Source organism: Setaria viridis, chromosome 2 (genome assembly GCF_005286985.2).
Source record: "Setaria viridis chromosome 2, Setaria_viridis_v4.0, whole genome shotgun sequence".
Lineage (NCBI taxonomy): Eukaryota > Viridiplantae > Streptophyta > Magnoliopsida > Poales > Poaceae > Setaria > Setaria viridis.
In genome coordinates, this window is record NC_048264.2 from 26,858,115 (window position 1) to 26,883,274 (window position 25,160).

Genomic DNA, 25,160 nt, shown 5'->3' on the forward strand with positions numbered 1-25,160 from the left:
AGAAGAGAGCAGGGAGGAGTTTTATCACATGAGAAAGAGGTTTCATCCCATAACACCCAACAGGCACATTTATTAAGTTTTCAATCTTATTAACTAATAAAACTATGCTATCAACAATACTAAGCAATGGAACATTCCACTCCATCCGTTATTCAACTTTAGTAATATATATATATATATACATATATATATACATATATATATATACATATATATATATATACATATATATATATATATATGGAAAAATGGAAGCGTCCAAGTGAATCTCGCTGCTGCCGGCCAGCTGATGACCAGCAGTACGTAGTACGAGGTAATAGTAGGAGATACATCGCGTGAAGGATTCCTGGCCTCTGAGAGCACTCACAATGCAGACTTCATCGTGGAGTCTATCCCTATTAATTGCACTGCCATGTAAGCATTTGGATGATGTGGCAAGTAATTTAACGAGGAGAGAGGAGCAAAAACGGAGAAACGACGTCTTATTTAGACGCTGAGTCTTCGATTCGTTCGAGGCTGGAAGACTCCACCAGTCTCCGCATAGGGGAGGGGAAGGTCGAGTCTACAGATCCAGTACGCCATGCCGCCGCCGCCGAAATTCCTCCCGCTTCTCCCGCGCGCGAGCCGGAGCCCGCCGATTCCCACGTGCAAGGTCTCCCGTGCGCGCGCTCTCCAACTCGTCCCCCGCGCTCTCCAGACTCGTCCCCCGCGCTCTCCAGCTCGTCGCCGCTGTACAAAAGGAACCCAGTTCCAAATCAAGGTACGCCCAATCCATCCCCAAATCTTCTCCCCAACTGATCTCCTCCCCAACAAGCTTTAACCCAAATCCAAACCCAAATCTCGAATTAGGGATGAATCGATTGACGAAGCCTAGTTCCCGGCGGGGCAGTGGTGGCCGTGGAACCCGACCTCCGGCCATCCGTGCTCCTGGGACCTGTGTTCCGACCGCAGGTGCTTCTGCAACTCGGAGCCTTCCCGCTGGCAGCGCTGCAACAGCAGGTGTTGCTGCTCCCGTCACCACTTCTCCAATCAGTGCTTCCCCCTTTGGTGGATGGTGGCCAACATCTTCTCCTAGTGAAGGGTATGTCAACAGAAATACGTTTCTATGGATCACAGATTGTCTATGCACATTGTAGTTACAGATTTTATATATAGTCACAGCTTTCTGTGTTAACTAGATGAATTGCGTGGATGGCATGCCGTGGTGTTATAGATTTTGGTCACAGCTTCTTTGTAGTTATAGATTATAGATTGTAGTTATAGATTTTAGATTTTAGTTACAGATGTGCAGAATGTATATATGCATAAATGACATGCCGTGGTGTTGCTAGGCATGCCAATTTCATAGCAATTATTTTTCCTATATGTTGTTCTCAATTTGCCATGTCGGTGTGTTGCTCTTGAAGTGTTTTATGGCATGCATAATGTGGATTTTAGTAATTTAGTATATATATATATATATATATATATATATATATTTCATGGATAATAGTTTGAATGCCTTTTGCCAATACTGTTCCTCTCATTTTGAAGAGATTAGGTGACTGCTAATATCACCTCTTCCTTTTTGGTTACGATTGAGCCACTCTATATTGTTGCTTTCAGTTTTCTCTGAAGTTACAATAATAACAGACAACCTTACCACACAACAAACAATATGGTTGCAGGTTATACCCACAAGGAGGGTTCTCAAATCTTCTGCATTCCAACCCATTTCTTAACCATCCTAATGGAACCAATCTTCCAGAGAATTTCCACTTTGTTGGTGCTACAATGAATCGGTCTTCAGTGTCTCCAATTGACCTGGGTGCTACAAGAACTCATTCTCCAGCAGAAGAAGAAGATGGTCTAGCTCATGATGCAGTGAAAGATGTAGGTGAAGAAGAAGATGAATCAATTAATGTCGATGACGATGCTAGAACCGACAAGCGTTTGAACTGGACCGTTGAAGAAGGTAAACGATTGGCCAGTGCCTGGTTGCGTAATTCAAAGGACTCAGTCGATGGAAATGGCAAGAAGGTAGAGCGGTATTGGGAAGATGTGACTACAGAATACAACAAGACCACAGAAACTAGCCATAAGAGGAACAGAAACCAATTGAAAATACGTTGGGATCGCTCTAGGAAACCATTAACTGATTTTCATGGTGTTTGGGTAAATGCCGATAGAGTATGGCAAAGTGGGATGAGTGATGACCAGTTGACTGACAAAGCATTAGAGATGTGGGCTGGCCAGAATAGTGGTAAGGCATTCCATCTGCTGCATATGTGGAAGGTAGTACGTGGTCAGCAGAAGTGGTCAGCATATATTGCTAGGTTAAAGAAGGAAAAGGAAAAGAGTACAAAGGCTAACAGTAACCTATCTGCAGTGGTGAATTTGGACTTAGATGGAGAAAAGCGACCAATGGGACAGAAGAAAGCCAAAAAAGAATTGAAAGGCAACAAAAAGGGAAATGACGCCTTGTCTGATTTGAACAATAAATTTGACAAGTTCATTGAAGCAAGCAACAAAAACAGGGTAGAGAGAGAGAAGATGATAGAAATTCAGCAAAGTTTGGCTGATAAGAAGATTAAAGCAGCTAAGATTAGTCATGAAGCAGCTCATGAACAAACTAAGTGCAAAATGCTGGAAACTTACACACAGCTACTGCTTACACCTCATGATCAGCTTAATGCAGATGCTTTGGCTGAGAGAAATTTGGCACTAGAGAGCATGAGACTTGCTTTATTTCCTAATGTATGCCACTGTCAACCCTTCTTTAATTGCTTATTCAATTGCAATGAACTGGTAACTGATGGACTTGTACCTTTTCTAGAATTGATCATGCAATAGCTACAATGTGAAAACAAATGTGACCATGGAAGTAATTTATGTAAGGTAACTGAAATCCTTTGGTCAGTGCTATATTAATTCCTGTGATTAGTTTTTTGCATGCAAGTGTGAACTCCTTCCACTTGTGAAATGAGACCACTAATTTTTGTGAAACCGAAACAGCCACGCCAAGTGTGAACTCCTTCCACTTGTTTTGTGCATGCAAGTGTGAATAGATACAGCCACGGCAATTGTGACTATATATAGCACACAGCCACGGCACTATTCTGAGTTCCCTTTCTGCTACTGCTCCCCTTTCTGCTAGTGCTTCCCTTTTGTCATTGTCAAGATTTGCGGATCAAGACTTAGACTAGTAAATTTCTTTTATGCGCGTAAGGCTTCGGATGGTGGCGTGGGAGACACGGGGTTAGACTGGTTCGGGCAAAAGAGGCCCTACGTCCAGTATCGAGGATGCTCGTGTTGCCCACGCGGGGTTGGGTTACAGGTGGGCGAGAGAGGGAACTGATCCCAGGTCTCTTGTGTGCTTGTGCTCTAAGGGAATGTAAGAATGTGCTGTTGGCTTGAGGAAAAAAGTCTGAGCCCCCCCTCTCTGGCCCCCGACGCTCCTTTTATATTGTAAGGAGACCGCCGGGGTTACAGGTGAGATGGGCGGTGAGAGCAGTAAAGAGTTAAACATGGTATGGTAAAAATACAACACAAAGGGAGGAAACAAGTTCCTAGGTGACCGGTGCCCACGCCGGCCTTCGGCGTCTGCCGGCGCGTATGCTGGAGGAGGAGGGTGGCCACGCGCCAACTGTCGTCGCGCCCTGCAGATAGCCTCTTCGGTGGCTGTAGCCGCCGGATCATGATGAGGGCGTTTCATCACCACTCTAGTGTCTGTTGGGAGGGACGGCGGATGCCGCCGTCCTGCTGATGGCTCGCGGAGAGCGGACGTCACATCCCTGCTGCCGGACGCGCGGGGCCCGAGAACGGGCGAGTCTTCCCTCTGCTCCGGGCGGCGCAAGCCATGAGTGCCTTGCGGCGAATGGAAGGAGGCCGCAGGTACTGTAGCTTGTACAGTGCGACTGCGCATGGGTACTTGCAGTAGGTTGCGTGAGGAGCGCGATCATCCCTCTTCCTGACATATCCGCGGCGCATTTATGGCGAGATTGACAGGGGGACCCACGAGATCTGCGCCCGAGGCGGATACTTGTCGGACGGGCCCGGATCAGCCTGACCCCAGATCTGCGGTCGGGCGAGGCGGAGCTTGGTCTTCCGGGGGTCGGGGATGCTCGACCCCGGAACCCGGGGTCGGGCGAGGCGGAGTGCAGTCCACAAGGGGTCGGGAGCGTCCGACCCTGGGTCTTCGGTCGGGCGAGGCGGAGCGTGGCCTTCAAAGGGTCGGGAGCGTCCGACCCCGGGTCTCCTGGTCGAGCGGGGCGGAGCGTGGCCTCTCCCTTCCATGTCGGGCCGACGGCAATTTCGCTACCTTGGATGGGCCTGGGCCTTCATGATTGTTGCTTTAGGAGATCGTTAATATTTCCTCCCAACAGTAGCCCCCGAGCCTGTGGTGGATCAAGAGTGCTCCTCCGAAGGCTTCTTTCGTCGTTTCGCCGGAGATCTTCTGCTCGTCCTGCAGGCTGGCGTCGCATTTTATGGCAATAGGGGCGTCGGTTTGATTGGGGGTAGGGCACATTGTTAGCCCAACTTGGCCGAGGAGCCTACGAATCGCGACCACACACATGGTCGTTGGTTGCGACGCTAGCCCCCGAGCCCCCGCGCGTTGCAGCTGACCGATCGGGAGGCTAGGTCGACTTTTGATCGTTATCCCTCAAGCGTCCGTTCGCTGGGACGGAGGGGTTGAGCCGTGCCACGCTATCCTCGTTGGACGAACCGTGGTGCTCGTTGAGCTGCGAACGGGTAGGTTCGAGTGGAGTCCCGGTCCCCGTTCGGGGGGGTCCAGCTCGGGCCAAGCTGGTAGCGTACTCCAGTCTCCAGCCGGCCAGTTCATATAGTTCCCGGGTCTGTTCGGTCGGATCCGGGGGCTCGTTGCCTTTCCTCGTGGAAAAACCATGAACTTTGATGCCGGTCAGGACTCGAACGTGAGGTCGGGACGCCCTTGGCTTTCCCTCGCCTAGGTGTTGGCCGCTAGCGGACCCGTCCCTTCTCACCCCTCACTCGGGGGATTTCCTGAGGCAGCTGTCGAACCCGTAGGGGGCTAGCCTTCGAACCTCTGGATCGTAATGGGCCGTGGGGGCGTTTCCAGCCCCGTATCCCTTTCTTACCTTTCGGTGGGCCTTGGGCCGAATCGGGGTGGTCGTTGCGTTTTGGGCCGAACTTGGGGGACGTCGTGGGCGTGCCTTCCGGGAGACGGAGTTATGGAGAGCGTCGACCCGCGAATCGAGGGGAAGAGGATGTTTTCGTGGCCGGTCGTGCGTGCGGTTTCCAAAAAGAAAGTGGGCGTGACGGGGGCGTACCTGGCACCGCATTTATGGCGACAGGGGCGTCGGTTCCGCTCCCCTCGCGCCTTTCCTATAAAAACGGAAGCTCCGCCTGGCTGGTTCTGCCCGCCTTCTGCCTTCAAGCCTTTTCGCCCTCCAGACTCGCCCTTAGCTCACCTGCGCCCGTTTCGCCTTCCTCCGCTCCAAGCTACGTCCTTTCTTCCCACCCCCGTCAGGTTTCCTCCTCCTCCGGCGATGGGATCTTGGGGGATCTCTCACTTCAACTCCTCGCGCGCCGAAGGCCTGGTGAGGAAAGGCCTCCTCTGCGAGAGGACGGATGCGGGCGAGTGGGAGCTGAGCATGTGCCGTCGCCTCCCGCCGGCTACGTCGTCTCCTTCGCCCATTTCCACGAGCGGGGGTTCGCGACTCCGCCGAGCCGCTTCTTCCGGGGGCTCCTCCATTACTACGGGCTCGAGCTTCAACACCTCAACCCTAATGGGATCTAGCACATTGCGGCGTTCGTCGCCCTGTGTGAGGGGTTCCTGGGCATTGAGCCCAACTTCTCGCTGTGGAAGTACTTCTTCGCGGTGAGCCTGTACCAGAAGACGGAGAAGAGGGGGAGCCAGCAGCGGTCGCCCCCGGTGCCGATTGGGTGCGCCGGAATCCACCTTCGCCATACTCGCTCCAAGGAGTACATGGCGATGAAGACCTCGGCGTCTCACAAGGGGTGGCACAACCAGTGGTTCTACGTGAAGAACTACTCGAACTCCCCCTTGCCAGAATTCACCGGCCGCACCATCGACGTGGCGCCGGAGGTGTGGTCATATGGCCCAGTGCAGAAGGACAAGAAGCGGATCCTCGACCTGCTGCAGGCTATCGAGCAGTTGAAGAGGAAGGGGCTTACCAGCGCCGGGGTCATTGGGGCGTACCATGCTCGGCGGGTGGCGCCGTTGATGCTCCGGGTCCGTTCGCTCGCCGCCATGACTCCGGACGCGCCGACTGAGGGCACCACCCTGGTGGTGGGCGCGCTCGCCGCCTCCGAGATCCGGCAATGGATTCGGGAGGCGTTGGAGGACAAGGATGCCAACTACCCGGTGCCTGGGCACCCGCCGATGCGCCCGGACGGGGGCTTCGTCGACCTGGTAAGGGATTGGGGTGCCTCCCTTCTCTTTTCGCGTCTTGTAGTTGTCGCCCTGACGCGAGGCCATTTCGTGTTCACAGGGCATGCTGACCCGGGTCGTGGACTCGCACCCGCCGGTGCCGGAGGACGCCGATCGGCGGACGCAAAACCGTCTCCTTGCCGAAGAGCAGAAGCGCCGTAAGGACAAGGAGACGGTGAAAAGGAAGAAGAAGGCCGCTAAGGAGTTCCAACGGCGGCGGAGAGGGCGGGTCAAGTCAGACGATGACGACGACGACGATGATAATGACGAGAAGGACGATGATGAAGAGGAGGAAGAGCTGGTTTCGTCCCTTCGGTCAGGTGCGCTCGTAATCCGGGAGGTGCGCCCGCAAACGACCGCGAGGGATGAGGCGGAGGGATCGTCTGCCCGGCGCTTGGTCCCGCAAGGCCCCGGGGCTGCGCCCCAGGGGTCGGCGCGGAGCGCCCCCCAGGGGTCGACGCGGGGCGCCTCCCAGGAGCCGGCGTGAGACGCCCCCCAGGGGTCGGCGCGGGGCGCCTCCCAGGAGCCGGCGCGGGGCGCCCTCCAGGAGTCCGCGCGGGGCGCTCCCCGGAGGTCCGCGGAGCCCGCCCCCGCAGTCGCGCCCGAGACTCGAGGGCAGCGAAGCGGCGACAAGCGGCCGCTGCCGGATGCCCTGAGGTCGGCGTCCGGCTCCGAGGCGAAGCGCGCGCGCCGTCCTTGCTCTGCAGGAACGTGAGTTGGCCTTCCTCGTGAGTCTTGTTCCTTTCCCCTTCTTGCGTTCGTTTCCGCTGACGTTTGTTCGTTGATTCGCAGCGCCGCCCCCCGTGGTCTCGTCTTGCAGCTGGTGCCCAAGAAGGCGTTGCGGGTGTCGTCCTCCTCTGTGGGGCGGACCGCGGTCCCGCCCGCGGCGAGCGGCGGGGTCCCTGGTGAGGTCGCGGATCCCGCCGCGGAGGCGGCCCCTGTGACGGCGGTCGGCGGAGTGGCGGCGGCGTCGAGCGCGGGAGAGGGTGTGGCCCCCGTTCCGCCTTCTGCTCCCACGGTCGACCCTACGGAGGTGATCGACCTTGACGCCGATGAGGCGGAGGGGACGGCGGTGACGGGAGGAAGAATGGATGTTCCCGCAGCCGCAACGGGGTCGGTGGCGGCGGCGACAGAGGAGGGAGCGTCTGCCCCCGTGGCCGCGGCGGAGGAGGCAGCGGCGACGGAGGCGGGGACCTCCGCCCCGGGGATCCCAGCGGAGGTGGCACCGGCGGCGGAGGCGGAGGAGCCCGCTCGAGGGACTCCGGCAGGAGCGGAGGAGCCTCCCTCGGCGGTTGCGGCGGAGGGCGAGGTAGCCGCGAGGATACCTGTTCCGCCGCTTGTGTCGGAGGCGACGCCGCCGTCAGACGACCCCGCGGCGGCCCTGGCGGTGACGGGTGCGCAGGCGCCGGGGCCGTCGGTGAACCCGGCGGCTTCCGGGGCGGTGGAGCCTGCTTCGACGGCGGCGCCAGGATCGGCTCCCGCCTCAGCCTCGGCTGCCACCGTTCCCAAGGCGTGGAGAGGGTCTGTCCTGCGTTGGGCATCCCGTGAGGACCCACCGAGGCACCTCTTCACCCTGGATGACACCGCGGAGTGGCACAAGTGGCAGGCGGTGCAGGGTGGCCTCGCCCACACCCACGCGGCTCTGTCCTCGGTGATGGGGGCTTTGGACAACGTCGTCCTCCCTGGTAGCCAGGTACGTCGCCCCTCCTGTTGGTGATTGTCCTTTTCCCGTTGCCTTGCCCCTGATGGCGTATTGCTTTGCAGGCTCTCCAAGAGTGCAGTCGGGGGAAATTTGATTTCCTCCGGTTGGAGCGGGGGCTCTGGGAGCACTTCAACGTGGAGAGGGAGCGAACCAGGGAGCTGCCCATGCAGGTTGCTGCCACCCAGGGGGTCATCGGCGACCTGCAAAGGCGCGTGGAAGCGGCGCAGGAGGAGGCGCGGCGGTCGGAAGCCAAACTCCAAGCCATCATCGACAAGGCCCGCCTTGACCGCGAGGAGTTCCAGGCTGCCGCCGAAAAGGCCCGCCACGACGCCGAGGAGCTCGCACGGCTGAAGGGGGAGCATGAAGCCCTCCAGAAGACCGTCGAGCGCATCCGGCGCGAGCGGCAGAAGGCTTGGCAGGACCGGGACGCCGAGAAGGTCCAGAAGGAGGAGGCCGAGAAGGTGGTGGCTAACCTTGGGGCGGAGGTCGGCCAGCTTCAAGCGCAAGCGCGGGAGCTTCAGGCCTTTGTGGCCCGGGAACGCCAGCTGAAGGCCCAGTCCGAGGGTAAGACTCTACTCATTTCTTTTGTCTTTGTGATGTTGCGGTGATTTTCGATTTAGCGGGTTCTTCTAGGTGATCCTTGCAGGCGAGCTCACCCGGCTGAGGGAGGCGCTTGATGCGGAACGCACTGAGCACGGCGCCCTGCGGGATGCGGTCCGCGTCGTCTGCGATGATCTCAGCGTGGTCCGGGGGAGGGGACGAGCTCGCTGGCGGCTCGTGTCCTCGGGACCTACCGCCGAGCCCGCGAGATTGCCCTGGAGGCGCTCCGTACCGGCGTGAGGCGAGCCTTCGGGGTCTTCGGCTCCCACTACTCCGGCATCAACTTCGCCGGGATGAGCGGGGGGTACGCCGCCGGCTACTCCGAGGCTGAGCTGGACGAGATCGATGCGTCGGTGCTTGACCCGGTGGAGGCCTTGGCGAAGCTCCTTGAGGATGAAGCCGTCCCGCCCGCAGATCCTCGGGCAATTTAATTGCATCGGGCTAGCGCCCCAGATGTAAATATATTAGTTTTGGACTTATTTTGTGATGACCATAGAGGCCTTTTCTATAACTTTGCCGTGCAAAAGTTTCCGATCCCCTTCCTTCTCCTTTTGGACTTGAAAGTTTAGAGTGCGTTGTCGGGTGTGTCAGTAAGCTTTGATGAGCGAAGGTACCGTAGCCGCTGGGGCGTAGGTTTTTTCGCAGTCCGATCAATCTTTGCCTAACACCGTTCGCGCACTCTCTCCTTTTTGTGCCCAAAAGTTTAGAAAGGGGGACTCATTTCGAAAGAAAAAATGTTTTTCAGATGGTGCCAAATGGCTTGGGCCGGAGTCCCTGATAGCCCCCGAGGGGTATGCGGCCCTGGAGCGAAGCCAGGGTCGGATATCCCTGGGCTTGACGGGAAAAGCCTGGACAGAGATGGCTTAAAATTTCTTTTTTCCGCAAAAAGAAAACTCCAAAATTGCAGACAAGTCTGTACAGAACTTGGAAACAAAAGCTAGGGGTAGAAGCGTCTTAGTTGTTCTATGTTCCAGGCGGAGCCGCCCCTCTGGGGGAGGCCCGCCGGCGCGCGCCTGGCCGCTCGCCGCTATCCCGGCGGTGGAGCCGGGGATGGGGGGACGAGCGGGCCAGACGAGGAGAGGGATCAGCTCGATCCCCTCCCCGGTGGCGAGGAAGTCCAGACTCCCGAAGCGGATCAGGGAGCCCGGAGCGAAGCTGGAGTCGTGGTTGGCCATCTGAAGCTGGAGATGTACGCGCAAAGGTCCCCTACCTGGCGCGCCAACTGTCGTTGTCAAGATTTGCGGATCAAGACTTAGACTAGTAAATTTCTTTTATGCGCGTAAGGCTTCGGATGGTGGCGTGGGAGACACGGGGTTAGACTGGTTCGGGCAAAAGAGGCCCTACGTCCAGTATCGAGGATGCTCGTGTTGCCCACGCGGGGTTGGGTTACAGGTGGGCGAGAGAGGGAACTGATCCCAGGTCTCTTGTGTGCTTGTGCTCTAAGGGAATGTAAGAATGTGCTGTTGGCTTGAGGAAAAAAGTCTAAGCCCCCCCTCTCTGGCCCCCGACGCTCCTTTTATATCGTAAGGAGACCGCCGGGGTTACAGGTGAGACGGGCGGTGAGAGCAGTAAAGAGTTAAACATGGTATGGTAAAAATACAACACGAAGGGAGGAAACAAGTTCCTAGGTGCCCGGCGCCCACGCCGGCCTTCGGCGTCTGCCGGCGCGTATGCTGGAGGAGGAGGGTGGCCGCGCGCCAACTGTCATCGCGCCCTGCAGATAGCCTCTTCGGTGGCTGTAGCCGCTGGGTCATGATGAGGGCATTTCGTCACCACTCTGGTGTTTGTTAGGAGGGACGGCGGATGCCGCCGTCCTGCTGATGGCTCGCGGAGAGCGGACGTCACATCCCTGCTGCCGGGCGCGCGGGGTCCGAGAACGGGCGAGTCTTCCCTCTGCTCTGGGCGGCGCAGGCCATGAGTGCCTTGCGGCGAATGGAACGAGGCCGCAGGTACTGTAGCTTGTACAGTGCGACCGTGCATGGGTACTTGCAGTAGGTTGCGTGAGGAGCGCGATCATCCCTCTTCCTGACATATCTACGGCGCATTTATGGCGAGATTGACAGGGGGACCCACGAGATCTGCGTCCGAGGCGGATACTTGTCGGACGGGCCCAGATCAGCCTGACCCCAGATCCGCGGTCGGGCGAGGCGGAGCTTGGTCTTCCGGGGGTCGGGGATGCCCGACCCCGGAACCCGGGGTCGGGCGAGGCAGAGTGCAGTCCACAAGGGGTCGGGAGCGTCCGACCCCGGGTCTTCGGTCGGGCGAGGCGGAGCGTGGCCTTCAAGGGGTCGGGAGCGTCCGACCCCGGGTCTCCTGGTCGAGCGGGGCGGAGCGTGGCCTCTCCCTTCCATGTCAGGCCGATGGCAATTTCGCTATCTTGGATGGGCCTGGGCCTTCATGATTGTTGCTTTAGGAGATCGTTAATATTTCCCCCCAACACCTTTCTAATCTGCTTTCCACTATTCTCTGGTATCCTTTGCTGCCATGGATGGAGATGGCAACATGGACCCTACTGATCTGTACTCCATGGATGCCTATCTTCAAGAACAAGAAATTCTAGATGATTTAGGCGACCATCTTGTAGCTGAAATGCAGTCCATTGTTGATGACATACAAGGTGGAGGATCTCGGAGTGGTCCTAGGCGATATGTGGAGAGGCCTCGTGAACAAGCCAGCCAGCAACTAATGGATGACTACTTCTCTCTTAATCCAGTCTACAATGAGACACAATTTCGAAGAAGATTTAGGATGAGGAGACCCCTCTTTCTGAAGATTGTTGAGGCCTTGAGTGGATGGGATGAGTATTTCACCTTGAGACCGGATGCTCTGAATCGTCCCGGGTTCTCACCAATTCATAAGTGTACGGTAGCTATCCGTCAATTAGCATATGGCGGCTCAGCAGACCAGCTTGATGAGTATCTGAATATGGGAGAAAGTACTGGTGTGGAGTGCTTGAAAAAGTTTGTTAAGGGAATCATTGAAGTATATGGTGAAGAGTACTTGAGACGCCCCACAGTACAAGATGTTGAACGACTGTTGGAGATCGGTGAGCGTCGTGGTTTTCCTGGCATGTTAGGGAGCATTGACTGTATGCATTGGCATTGGGAAAAATGTCCCAATGCATGGAAGGGACAATATACTCGTGGTGATCATGGTGTACCAACCATCATTCTAGAGGTTGTTGCTTCGCATGACCGATGGATATGGCATGCTTTCTTTGGAGTGGCGGGATCCAACAATGACATCAATGTGCTGAGTCATTCTGATTTGTTCGTCAAGGAATTAAGAGGAGAAGCTCCACAGGTGCAGTACTTTGTGAATGGAAGGCAATATACCAAAGGTTATTATCTTGCAGATGGAATATACCCAGACTGGGCTGTTTTTGTCAAATCCATACGCGCACCACAATCAGCTGAGCACAAGCTGTATTCATAACATCAAGAGGGGGAAATAAAGGATGTTGAATGTGCATTTGGCATTTTACAATCTCGTTTTTGCATTTTGCGTCGGCCGGCACGTCTATATGATCAAGGGGATCTTGAGAATATCATGTTAGCTTGTATAATACTTCACAACATGATAATCGAGGACGAGAAGGATATAGAGGATGATTCGTTTGACCTGAACGAGGAAGGAACCACGTCTACTGTTCAGGCATCTACAATCGCTCATGGATATGATCCGGTGATGGAGGAGGTAATACAGAGAAGTGCCGAGATTCGTGATCGTGAAGGTCACAGGCAACTACAATCTGATTTGATTGATCACATTTGGCAAAAGTTTGGGAATCGAACTAATTAGGTAGAGTTATGCATTTAAATATATATATATACACACATTAGCCTTCATGTTCAAAAATCATTGATATTTGTTTTTTAACTGAACCATTGAGATTTTGTTAAATCAACCACCTGTACAATTTTGTTAATTTACTAACCCATTCTCATTTTTTAACAGTTCTGCTTGGAGTGGCTAGAGGATGATGGACATGGAGTTCTGTATGCAGGATGATGATGGATGGCTTAATATTATCTAAATATTAGTATTATCTATTCAGTTTGCAATTCATATCTTAGTTTCCATTGCTATATATTGTAATGGATGACTCATTGCTACTATCTAAACTTTCATCGAAGTTCTGTGGAGTTTGTTTGCCATTCAGTGTATACTGTAGGCATTGTGTTTGCCAGTGCGTTTGCTGATATATCTTGTATGTGTCAAAGTATGCGTTGTGCTTCTGGTGATATATATCATGTATGCGTCAGTTCAATTGCCGTTTGATCACAACACCGTATTTCTGGATGCCTCTGTTCGATTGCCGATTAATCATGTCGTATATGGTTGTTGCAAGCTGTTGAGGTGCAGGGTGGATCACATGGTAAGATGCCACAGCTGATCACCTTTCTTTGTGTTGCATAATAAAAAATTTTATCCATAGAAACTATTGTTACAAACTTTGCATTATGGAGTATAGTTTCTTGTGATAGAGTCTTCGACGTATAGACTCTATGGATAGAGTCTGGACTGTGAGTGCCCTGAGGGCATTAGTTACTGTAGTATACGCGAGTACTAAAAAAAATGACCAACCGCTACATGCCTACACGTTGGTTTCGGTGACGTCCGGTGAATGGCGGATGCGTGTCAGTTCGTGTTCGGCGCTTGCTCGAGAAGGTGTGGGCCCGACCTCGCGGTCGCACGTGTCCTGCGTGCGGGAAATAAATTGGGTGGGGACGGTCCCCACTAGTTTCTCGGTGAGGAGCCCCTCCCATCTGGTGTCGCGTGGCTTTCTCAGAGATCCGATGCACAGGTTCTCGCTCGCGCTCGCATAGACGCCCTGGCTCGCAGCACAGGTTCGTACAGGCGCTCTCTCGCACCGACTCGCACACGCGCTCGCTCGCACCACGCTTAATCTGTGAATCTAGTTCAGTAATCCTCTTATGTGGTATAAAAAAAGAAAAATGATAGCAGAACAGGGTGCTATGTAGTAATCTGAAAAAACAAATTATATGATCCTATAAATAGCTGGTTCTTCTAAAACAATATAGATAAGTTTACATGTCCCAACCGACACAGCTCAGATGAAAAATAAGCATCAGTGAAAATAAATTTCTGCTGTAACACAATAAGGTTACATATTTTCTTTATTTGTACATTAAGTTGAGAATTAATGTGACTTACCATAATGCGAAATATTACGTCCTCAGTTAAATAAATTATTTGCAATCTAGCACACACGTGAAAACTCATGATGATCAAAGAACGTGAAAACTCATGATGATCAAAGAACGTGAAAAAATATATACCTGCATTGGCTGCATTACGTTGTGTGCTAAGGTAGGCACAGATGACACCATAGGCGACAAGTCAAGAACGTTGTTGTTCTCCTGGTTTCCTACCGCCATTGCAGCTACTACATATGGGGAAGCTTCTCTTGTGGTGGAGTGCAGATTGCTATCCTCGTGGTCTTCTTCTTTCATGACGGTTGATACGGCTGTGATGATCAGGTCCAAATCATTTAACATATTGTTAAGATCTTCAGGGAAGGAAGCGGTTTCAAGCAAATTATGTAAATAAAAGAAAATTTGAACCTTAGGTAGACGAGAGGGACGGCCGATTGCGCGGCCTTGAACGAGATAACTATGTCGGCAGACGAGGCTACGGCGCTGGAAAACGGTGGTAGCATCGGTGGCATGCAAGGGATACGGCGGTGGACGACGGAGGATGCAGCGGCGGCAGCGGACTGCACAGGGCGAGCGAGAAGGGCTTCCGCCAATGTGGCGACTCATGGGCCTGGGCGCGCGCGAGGCAATTTCCAAGCGAGCGAGCGCCTGTGCGAGCCTGTGTTGCGAGCCGGTGCGAGAGAGCGCCTGTGCGAACCTGTGCTGCAAGCCGGGACGCCTATGCAAGCGCGATCGAGAGCTTGTGCGTCGGATCACCGAGAAAGCTACGCGGCACCCGATGGGAGGGATCCTCACCGAGAAACTACTGGGGACGGTCCCCACCCAATTTATTTCCCTACGTGCGGAGGCTTTGAAACATCGTCCTTGCATCACGATTACTTCGGCGAACTCTCGCTCGTCGTCCCCTTTCATCCTCCCTCGCTCGGCAGTCACCATTGCCTCTCTTACGTGCTTTTACCCGCACCGCCACTAGCTCATGACCTACGGACCTCGCCCCCACTGCTCGCGTGCACCAACGCCACCGCCGTCGCCCACGCAGCCCCGCCCTCTCTCTGTTGCCACCCGCACATGACTCCGCCACTCGACCCGTCGTCGTCGTTGCCTCTTGACAAACTTGATCTCCCCTGAGCACTTCACTCCTGAGACCCGTCCCTTAGTCTCTCCCATCGTTGTGTTATCTTATCCTCAATTTGTGCCCCATCCACGCCGCCGCTGCCTCCCGTGGCCACAATCGTGCTTCTTTAGTTCCAACGCGAGTGACGCCCCCTTTTTGCTCCCCTACCTTTGGATGTGGGCATGTCTGGAGGCATATGTGCAGTTACGCGGGGATTTGCCGCAGTTGAGCCCACGCCACCCGCTCACCACCGACCGCACTGGCCGCTGGCGAGGAGCCAGGCGACCCTCTCCGACGGCCTCTCCTCGAATCCCTCCTATATGATATCAGTGACGAGCGCTGAAGACGCCGTTGTCAACCACGCCAGTGCCATTGTCTCCGCTAGCGACATGACGTCCAAGAACTCATGCTACTATAGACACCTTACTCTTGCTACCCAGTGTCACATAAATTGACCATTTCTCCCATCTTTGATCTGTTTGATTCTTTGCCTTATTGCCTGTATGCTCTGCATCAGAGAGCGTTCTAATCTACATTTTCTCTTCATCACTGTTTACGCTGAAGCTCGTACTCTACAGGTGCGGCGTAGGGCGCCAATCTTGCTAGTAATTAAACACGCACGCACGTGCACACGTATGCACGGCTGCCCTTTGGTACCCGTATGCTAGCTGCCCACCGTTTTGGGAAGAACTGGTGGCGTTTGGTTCCTTTGCTTATTTTTAGCACGCGTCACATCGAATATTTAGATACTAATTAGGAGTATTAAACGTAGACTATTTACAAAAACCCATTACATAAGTGGAGGCTAAACGGCGAGACAAATCTATTAAGCCTAATTAATCCATCATTAGCAAATGTTTACTGCAGCAACACATTGTCAAATCATAGACTAATTAGGCTTAATAGATTCGTCTCGCTGTTTAACCTCCACTTATGTAATGAGTTTTGTAAATAATTTATATTTAATACTTCTAATTAGTATCTAAATATTCGATGTGACGGATGCTAAAAATAAATCATGCAACCAAACCAGGCCTAACAAGGTACAAGTCCAAGGTAAACCCTATGGTTGCAACCTCTTGTCAGCATTGGCATGCATGCGACCTCTCGATCCTGCAGCCTGCTCTCCAGCCTGCGTCGGTGCACAGCCCTTGTTTACTTCCCTCCAAACTCCCAACTTTGACACTATGCAAAAAGAAGATTTCCCATCACATCAAACTTGCGGTACATGCATGGAGTACTAAATGTAGACGAAATCAAAAACTAATTGCACAGTTTTGTTGTACTTTGCGAGACGAATCTTTTGAGCCTAATTAGTCAATATTTGGACAATAATTCACAAATACAAACGAAACGCTACAGTGTCGCATTTATGGCAAAATGCCAATTTGGCACCTCCCAACTTGGGAAGTAAACAAGGGCACAATTGCACATGCACGAGAATCCCACTGCACCGTACCCTGATTCGCGGGCCCGCATGCATGGCTCTCTAGGAGGGCTCGCTCGTCCATTCCTCGATCATACGTGGTGCGTGGCCTTTGTCGCCGGTACCAAGTCAACGAGTTGGTTGCGCCAGCGTAGTGGCATCATCTCCCATCATGCATGCTTCCTCCGTTTCAAATTATAAATTATTTTAACTTTTTGGAGAGTTAAATATCTTTGATCAAATTTATACAATAAAGTACTAACATTCATGATATTAAATAAATACCATTAATTTTTTTATTAAATATATTTTTATAGTATATCTATTTGGTGACATAGACCTTTGTGATTCTCTCTATAATTTTTGTCAAACATAAAATAGTTTAACTCTCCAATATAATTTGGAACGTTCACAGACGAGTTGCTCTTTGATCGCACCGAGGCTCCGGTCGATCGATCGAGCGGAGCGGTGGTGCTGCGGGCGGGGAGTGGGAAGACGGCGCACGGGTGCAGGTACGCAGCCGCTGGCCGTGACGTCCATGGCGCGACCGGCTGGCGCCGCGCTGCGGCTGGCGGCGGTGGCAGTGCTGCTGCTCGCCTCCGTGTTAGCGACCGCCTCCGTGTTAGCGACCGCCGCCGCTCGTGATGATGATGGTGACGACGCGGTGTTGCGTGACGGCGGCGGCGCGAAGATGACGATGGGGATCGGGGGCGAGGCCACTGTCGTCGTCCGGCAGATCGCCAAGGTACGTAGCTAGCTAGTCTACCTCTGTCTAGCTAATCTAACTACCTTTGGCCGGCTTCTTGCCAAAGACCCCTCGCATATTAATACAAATGTTCTGTCTAACTAATTAAACTCGCATATCAATACAAATGTTCTATCTAGCTAATTAAACTCGTATATTAATACAAATGTTCAGGTCGGCTTCTTGCGTTCCATAATCTCACCTTCAAAAAAAATCAACTACTTTTGGTCGGATCGACTGACATGATGTCAGACCGATCCTGTGTCGTGTCGCAAATCTCTGTGCTTCATTACGTATCATACCTAGCCTAGATTTTAACAGGATTTTTATTTCTGGTTTTGGATCAATTCTTCCCTTAATTAGTTATGTTCCTCTGCTCGTCTTCCATAATTAATCTGTGTCGGCATTTTTTTTTATTGAAAATCTGTGGCGGCATTGGCATGCTACACACGTTCTATCCGAAGATTGCAATATTCTTTTGATTAGCTTGCAAGTTAGTGAACCTTATATTGCAACCAGGGTTTTCAATTTCTCGACTTTTACTTTTTTTTTGTTCCCATCGAGATCAACAAAATTGATATTCTTTGGTCAAATATTTGCTAAACTTTGAAAAAAATAATATTTAGAAAGGTTATTATTCAGAGTTGTACACAAATGTTATTCATGACTTGGTTCATAGACCAATGGTTTGGCTACTTTAGCTCACAACAGAAGTATTAGGTCCTGTTTGGCAACTTTGGATTATTTTACACCTGCAAATGAATTACACCTGTAACTTCCTGTGCACAAGAAAACAGACGTATTTTTCCTCCCCTGGACACTATTGTTCGGGTGGGGGAGAAAACAACCGTGCAGATTACTATGTACTTCAGAAAACTATAGCCTAAACTGCAGCAATGCAGGCCTAGAAAGCGTCAAATCGGAGCTTAAAACTAATCAAATTTCGGCCTTGTTTAGTTGGCCAATTTGGGAGACGCAAAATTCCTGTTCCAGCACTGTAGCACACTGTAACGTTTCGTTTGTATTTGTGAATTATTGTCCAAATATTGACTAATTAGGCTCAAAAGATTCGTCTCGCAAAGTACAACAAAACTGTGCAATTAGTTTTTAATTTCATCTACATTTAGTACTACATGCATGTACCGCGAGTTTGATGTGATGGGGAATCTTCTTTTTGCATAGTGTCAAAATTGGGAGTTGGGGAGTAACTAAACATGGCCTTCATACCATAGCTCATATTGGAGCATGAAGTTTCAGGTCAATGTGTCAGATTATTGTCAGAATTCGGAAGGACCTCAAGTGCCATGAAATTCAAATAAGTAGCTCAGAGCTGAACTTGGAGTTGCTGTGGACATGGACACATCAACATTAACGAGCCATTGAATCGAGGTGGCATCTTGTGGTGTTTTTAGTGAAGTTTTGTCGCAATTCTTTTCTTCACGTAGGTAAAATCTACTTTTCCTTACTCGTAAAGAAAATCTACTTTTACTCTGATGAAATGCGAACACAAACATTAGGCATCCAAGAAAGAAGTAAAGATCGAAATTGAATTATTGTTATCGGGTGGAAGATCAATTCATAACGACAAGACTTTCTATTCATCGTCTTTTAGTTGATATTTGGATTTCATTTGTTCTCTTGTTGGAGGGGGCTTTCTCTTTTCGATGCACAAGATCTGGCCTTTGACGGTGATTCTTGTTGGAGAAACTATATCCATCTGGTACGTGAGATCTAACCTATTAGTTTTTTGCTGTTATTATAGGAGTTTTCTTCGTCTAATACATGAGATCTCATCTCCAACTTGTGCTGTTTTTAGGGGCATTTTTAATCCAACGTGGAAGATCTTACATACCTTGAGTCGGTGGTGCACTGGTGCTCGACGGAGAGGCTTTGATCATCGGGTCGGGGTGCCCATTTGGTTATTTAGGAGCCTTTTCGTTGAAGTTCGGATCTGCAAGGTAGGGCACCTTTGGTTTCTTGCTTGCTTCGCTGGTCTTACCTCGCCTAGTAAAGTTAACCTTGTTAGCGGAGGAAGGATGGAGAGTCAAAATAGCTCGTCAGAACCTGGCAAGGAATCCAAGCACAAGAACTATTCCAACTTCTTGGTCAGCGAGGCAAACGTGCCCGTAGTTTTATAGATATCACACACGCTCTTACCTCCTATATGAATTTCACATATTCCTACTAGTGTATTGTGGATATCGCACCCTCTTCCTCTATTAAACGTTAAAACCCAAAAGAAAGCATATCTTTTTTTCTTTTTCCAAAAATCCTATAGACAGATGATAAAAAGATCCGCTACAAATCCAAATCTTTTTTCTCCTGAAAAAAGAAACTGATTTCACCCTTCCAAAAAAATGCGCATGCACCCTCCAAATTGACGAATATTACCTTCTAATCTAGAGAGAGGACTGATGACTGACGTGCTGTTTTTTTCAGATTCCCAGGCTCCCAGTTTCCTCCGCGCTGCAGCAACTGCACGACGCCCACCAAACCGAAGCTCCCCCCGCTCGTCGGCTCGTCGCCTTCCCCAGTTCTCCGTTTCCACTCCAGCCTCCCTGCCCCGCTCCCCGCCTCCTCCTCCTCCTCCCCACCCCGCCAGCCTCGCCGCCGCGTCATACGCCCGCGCCGCCCCGCGCGTCTCGGAGGAAAGGTGAGACCCCCCTCGCGCGCCCCTCATCCTGGCCTGGTTGTTCTGTCGAGGGTCTCCCGCCGCGTTTCCTGGCGCGGTCGATGCGCGGGTTGTTGGGTGCGGGGTGGGGATTCTAGGGTTTCGTTGCGGTGGGTTATTTATCTGCGCCGCGTTGAGTCGATTGGCATTGATTCGATCTCGATTTTGCAGGTTTTGGGAATGGTGGAGGTCGGGGTCGAGCCGCCCGCGGAGGCCGCGGCGGGGCTATCGCCGGGCAGGTTGAGGCCCTCCGCCAGGCGGTCCTGGCCGCTCGGGTGCGGCCGGTCCCCCTCGCCCTCGCCCTCGCCCCCACCCCCGCCCCCGCCCGCGGCCGCGGGGGGCGATGGTTTGAAGGGCGCGGTCGATGCGCGGGTTGTTGGGTGCGGGGTGGGGATTCTATGGTTTCGTTGCGGTGGGTTATTCATCTGCGCCGCGTTGAGTCGATTGGCATTGATTCGATCTCGATTTTGCAGGTTTTGGGAATGGTGGAGGTCGGGGTCGAGCCGCCCGCGGAGGCCGCGGCGGGGCTATCGCCGGGCAGGTTGAGGCCCTCCGCCAGGCGGTCCTGGCCGCTCGGGTGCGGCCGGTCCCCCTCGCCCTCGCCCTCGCCCCCACCCCCGCCCGCGGCCGCGGGGGGCGATGGTTTGAAGGGCGCGGATGATGGCGCCGGCGTCCTCGGCGGCAGAGCGGATGAGGCGGTTGCCGCCCCCGCCGCCGTTTCGCCTCCGGCTCAGAACGGCTCCCTGCTTCAGCAGCAGGGCTCGGATAAGGCGGCCGCCCCCGCCGCTACTTCACCTGTCGTGCAGAACGGCGCCCTGCCTCAGCAGCAGGGTCTGGATAATGTGGAGGCGGCGCTCGCCCCCGCGCAGAATGGCGCCCCTCCTCGGCATGGGCACAATAAGGTGGATGAGCCGGTTGCTCCTGCTGCTGTTTCGCCTGTGGCGTGCAACGGCACACTCCAGGGTACCCTACCTGAGTCAGGCCTAGAGAAGGCAGGGGAGGATGGAGACAAGGTGGGGAATGGAGAGGCACAATTGCTGGGTGATGCTGGCGTGCCACCATTGGATGGTCTGGAGGGGAACGGGGTGGTCAAGGTGGTGGCATCAGCCGTCGCGGTACCGGATAGTTGTGGCGTTGTTGGTTCTGCGCAGAATGATGGTGAGAGGGGTGGTTTGTTGGTGGCAGAGGGAGAGGTGGGGAGGGAGGAGGTTGCAGATGGAGATGTCATGGAGATGGGAAACAGAGCAGGGGATGGTGAGTTGGAGAGGAAGCAAAATGGAGTTGCAGGAAGCAGGATGAAGAGATGGTTGACATCTGCTGTGAATTCGCCGCCTAAGAAGAGGGTGGTTGCAGACGGGAGGACTGTTACCACCAAAGAAGAGGGCAATGGAGTTTTGGAGATCTCACCTGTACGCACATCTCCTCCTGGCTGTGGGAGGAATGCTGTTACCACCACAGACAGTAGAGTTTTGGATGTCTCACCCATACGCACATTTCCTCCTGGCAGTGGGAAGTCTGCTCTTACTACCACAGGCAGTGGAGATGAGGAGGGGTTGCCGTTAGAAGCCACACCTATCATCAACGTTGATGCCGCAGCAGCAATTCCGGTTTCAGGAGGAGCTACTTCTCTGACATCAGCACTAGATGTTTCTAATGAGAAATTGGAAGGCAAGAGAATGACAAATGAAGGACATAGCAAGGCTCACATTAGGGTCCAGGTTCCAGATGATTTTGTAGGTACCGAACAAGATGGGAACCTGCAGCAAAATGTTGATGAAAAATCTACACCAAGGAATAGTTCTGATGAGAAGATGAAGGGAAAACTCTCACAAAGTGAAGGGAAGCAGTTAGCACGAGTAGTGGTGGGTGATAAGATGAAAAATAAAATTGAAGGAAGCTTGCATAGAAGTACTCATAAGACACCTTTGAGCGATCCCATTGATGCAAAGACAAAAGGAAAGAGGTTGGAGAGTGGCAAGATGAATGCGACGTTGCTTGGTAATGCAGGGGGGAAGATGCAAAGTAAAACTTTGAGCACTAAAAAAGAATTGGCATGCTCAAATATGAACGTAAAGCAAAATAAATCTGCTCATAAGCTGAGCAAGTTTGGAAAACATGTTGCAACCAATCAAATGAGAGAAAGTGATGATATGAAACTTGTTCCCGACCAACTAATTGTACTAGCATTGATGGCTCCTGACAAATGTCCTTGGACACGAGGAAGGAAATCTAGAGCTAGTGCTTCCAAGCCTCTTGCCCCAAGGAACAAACTTAATGGAATGGATGTCACTCCAAGAAGATTATTGATCAATGATGAGACAATGGAGGACAATGACGATTCTAACCCGGAAGATGATGGCAACTCCAAGGTGTTGGTTATGTGTGGAGAAAAGCAAGAAATATGTGTCACGGTTCCTCCGTCTGTTCCTTCCGGGTCACACCAAAGGCAACTTGGGGACCATGATGTAGATGCTCAAAGAAAAGTTAGAAAGTTGCTCCAATTATTCCAGGTGGCATGCCGAAAGATTACACGACTTGTGGAACAAGGTAATCGCAATATCGGAAGGGTTGACACTGAAGCATTTAAGGCTTTAAAGAGAGACCCTATCTATAACAAGCCTGGGGCCATGGTGGGAAGCATTCCTGGTGTTAAAGTTGGAGATGAATTTCATTTTAGAGTTGAGTTGTCGATTGTTGGTCTCCATCGCCCGCATCAAGGAGGCATTGACACTTCTACGGTGAATGGTGTTCCTGTTGCTATAAGTATTGTTGCCTCCGGAGGCTATCCTGACGAATTGTCAAGCTCGGATGAACTAATATACACTGGCTCCGGAGGGAAGGCTGGCGGCAATAAACAAGGAGATGATCAAAAGCTTGAGCGTGGTAATCTTGCCTTGAAGAATTGCATTGACACCAAGACCCCAGTTAGAGTGATTCATGGATTCAAAGGTCAAAACAGAAGTGAAATTGGTCATTCTAAAGGCAAGAAAACTTCGACATTTATTTATGATGGGTTGTACGAGGTGATGGAATGCTGGCAAGAAGGTCTGAAAGGCGAGATGGTCTTCAAGTACAAGTTACATAGGATTGCTGGGCAACCAGAATTAGCCCTACATGCAGTCAAGGCGACAAGGAAGTCCAAAGTTCGTGAAGGTCTTTGTTTGCCTGATATATCCCAAGGAAGCGAGAGGATGCCCATAAGTGTCATCAACACAATTGATGACACAAGGCCAGCACCATTTAAATACACCACTAAAGTCATATATCCAAGCTGGTATGAAAAAGAACCTCCCAAGGGTTGTGACTGCACAAACGGCTGCACGGACTCTATTAAATGTGCTTGTGCAGTGAAGAATGGAGGGGAAATCCCGTTCAATTCCGATGGTGCAATCATCGAGGCCAGGCCTCTCATATACGAGTGTGGCCCATCGTGCAGGTATGGCTGTGAAAAAAAAATAACCCAATGACTGTCAACCTCATAAGATATTTATTTGTTGTTATTTAGTTCTGTTGTTTTTTATGTTACCGTATTTTTTTTAATAAAACCACATTTAAATTTTAAGCAGGAGAAAATTACCTATTCCTTTGAAGCTTCTATTTTATGTCATGTTAAGGCTGACGGTTGGTTTTAGATCCATATGATAGTAAGGGGGTGTTTGGATCTTTAGTCCGGACTAAAATTCATGTCACATCGAATATTCGGAGGCTAATTAGGAGGACTAAATATGAGCTAATTATAAAACTAATTACACAGATGGAGGCTAATTCGCGAGATGAATCTATTAAGCCTAATTAATCTATCATTAGCACATGGTTACTGTAGCATCACATTGTCAAATCATGTACTAATTAGGCTTAATAGATTCGTCTCGCAAATTAGCCTCCATCTGTGCAATTGGTTTTGTAATTAGTCTATGTTTAATACTCCTAATTAGTATCTAAACATTCGATGTGACAGGAATTTTAGGAGCTCCTAAAGAACCAAACACAACACATTATGGAACATTAAGAACAGCAGAATGTGTTTGTGCATATGAAAAATTAATTCACAAAGTTTAGTTGTTCTGCTAAAGTTAGCAAGATTTTGACACAAGCAAACGTAATGATGCAGACCAGACCATTAGCTTCAAACTGAGTTAATAATCCAGCTTTATATGCAAGCGAGCTAACTAAATTTTTAACCACTACTTGCAGGTGCCCGCCAACATGCCACAATAGGGTGAGTCAGCATGGTGTCAAAATTCCACTAGAAATATTCAAGACTGGTAGTACAGGTTGGGGCGTAAGATCCCTCAGTTCTATATCTTCAGGCAGTTTCATATGTGAGTATGTTGGTGAGCTATTGGAAGACAAAGAAGCTGACAAAACACAGAACGACGAGTATCTATTCGATATTGGTAGTAACTACCATGATGAAGAACTTTGGGTGGGGCTAAAGTCGGTGGTTGGTGTACAATCTTCTACCTCGTCCTCCAAGACAATGGAAGGCTTCACAATAGATGCAGCGGAGTATGCCAATGTTGGAAGATTCATCAACCATAGTTGTTCACCAAATCTCTATGCCCAACATGTTCTCTGGGACCATGATGACATGAGGATGCCGCATGTTGTGCTTTTTGCTGTTGAGAATATCCCACCACTACAGGAGCTGACCTACCACTATAATTATACGGTAGGTCAAGTCCTTGACGAGAATGGCAAGGAGAAGGTGAAGCATTGCTACTGTGGTGCCTCTGATTGTTGTGGCAGGCTCTACTGAGACATTGCTGACTGCTGTTAGCTTTCTATGTGGTGAACAATTCTGCTATGCCATCGCTGGACCCTTTATTCATCAGTTCATCATGTACTCGTTGGCATCTTGATGTTTACAAGTTACTATCTGATAGATAAAAATGTGACTGAATTTTGTAGAGATTGAGCTTGAGTTTGCTCTCGCTCTCATCTTGTAGAAAACATTCCTGTCCTTTGTACTGGGTTTTAAACATTTAGTGAAGTTTGCGTGGAATGAAGAATGTTGTTGCCTGAAATACTCAACATGACTGCAAGGTAGAATTGTGTAATGATGGGTGATGTCAGCATGCTGTAGTGTTATCTTTTTATAAAACTGATTGGTGGTATTGCAAGTCTTCTCATAGAACTGAGCGAATACTAGCTTAACTGCCCGTGTGTTGTTAAGATCAGAGCAATTTATGTCAATCGATGCACCATGCAATTGAAGAAAGGAAGCACCACCAGATAAGGCCATCATTGATTGATTCATGAACTCGCTATTCAATTCCGATACAGACCAGTCGCACTATTTTCACGTCC

General features: G+C 51.3%; 1 protein-coding gene and 1 pseudogene across 1 annotated transcript; both read left to right on the top strand.

Annotated features, from left to right (window-relative positions):
* The first annotated feature begins 1,773 nt into the window (after positions 1–1,773).
* LOC140221892 (uncharacterized) lies at positions 1,774–12,515 on the top strand (annotated as a pseudogene).
* Positions 12,516–19,627: 7,112 nt separating this feature from the next.
* Positions 19,628–24,877, top strand: LOC117843653 (uncharacterized). The gene is made up of 4 exons (XM_034724306.2): positions 19,628–19,832; positions 20,022–20,237; positions 20,324–23,286; positions 24,045–24,877. The coding sequence occupies exons 2-4, from the start codon at positions 20,031–20,033 to the stop codon at positions 24,607–24,609; spliced, it is 3,735 nt and encodes a 1,244-aa protein (XP_034580197.1). The 5' UTR covers positions 19,628–19,832; positions 20,022–20,030; the 3' UTR covers positions 24,610–24,877.
* The last annotated feature ends 283 nt before the right edge of the window (positions 24,878–25,160 follow it).

Bases quoted from the DNA above. Each gene is read 5' to 3' on its own strand.
- LOC117843653 (XM_034724306.2), top strand. From the start codon at position 20,031: ATGGTGGAGGTCGGGGTCGAGCCGCCCGCGGAGGCCGCGGCGGGGCTA. The intron at 20,238-20,323 runs GTGGGGATTCTA...TCGATTTTGCAG, and splicing joins CGCGGGTTGTTGGGTGCGGG to GTTTTGGGAATGGTGGAGGT. The intron at 23,287-24,044 runs GTATGGCTGTGA...CACTACTTGCAG, and splicing joins GAGTGTGGCCCATCGTGCAG to GTGCCCGCCAACATGCCACA.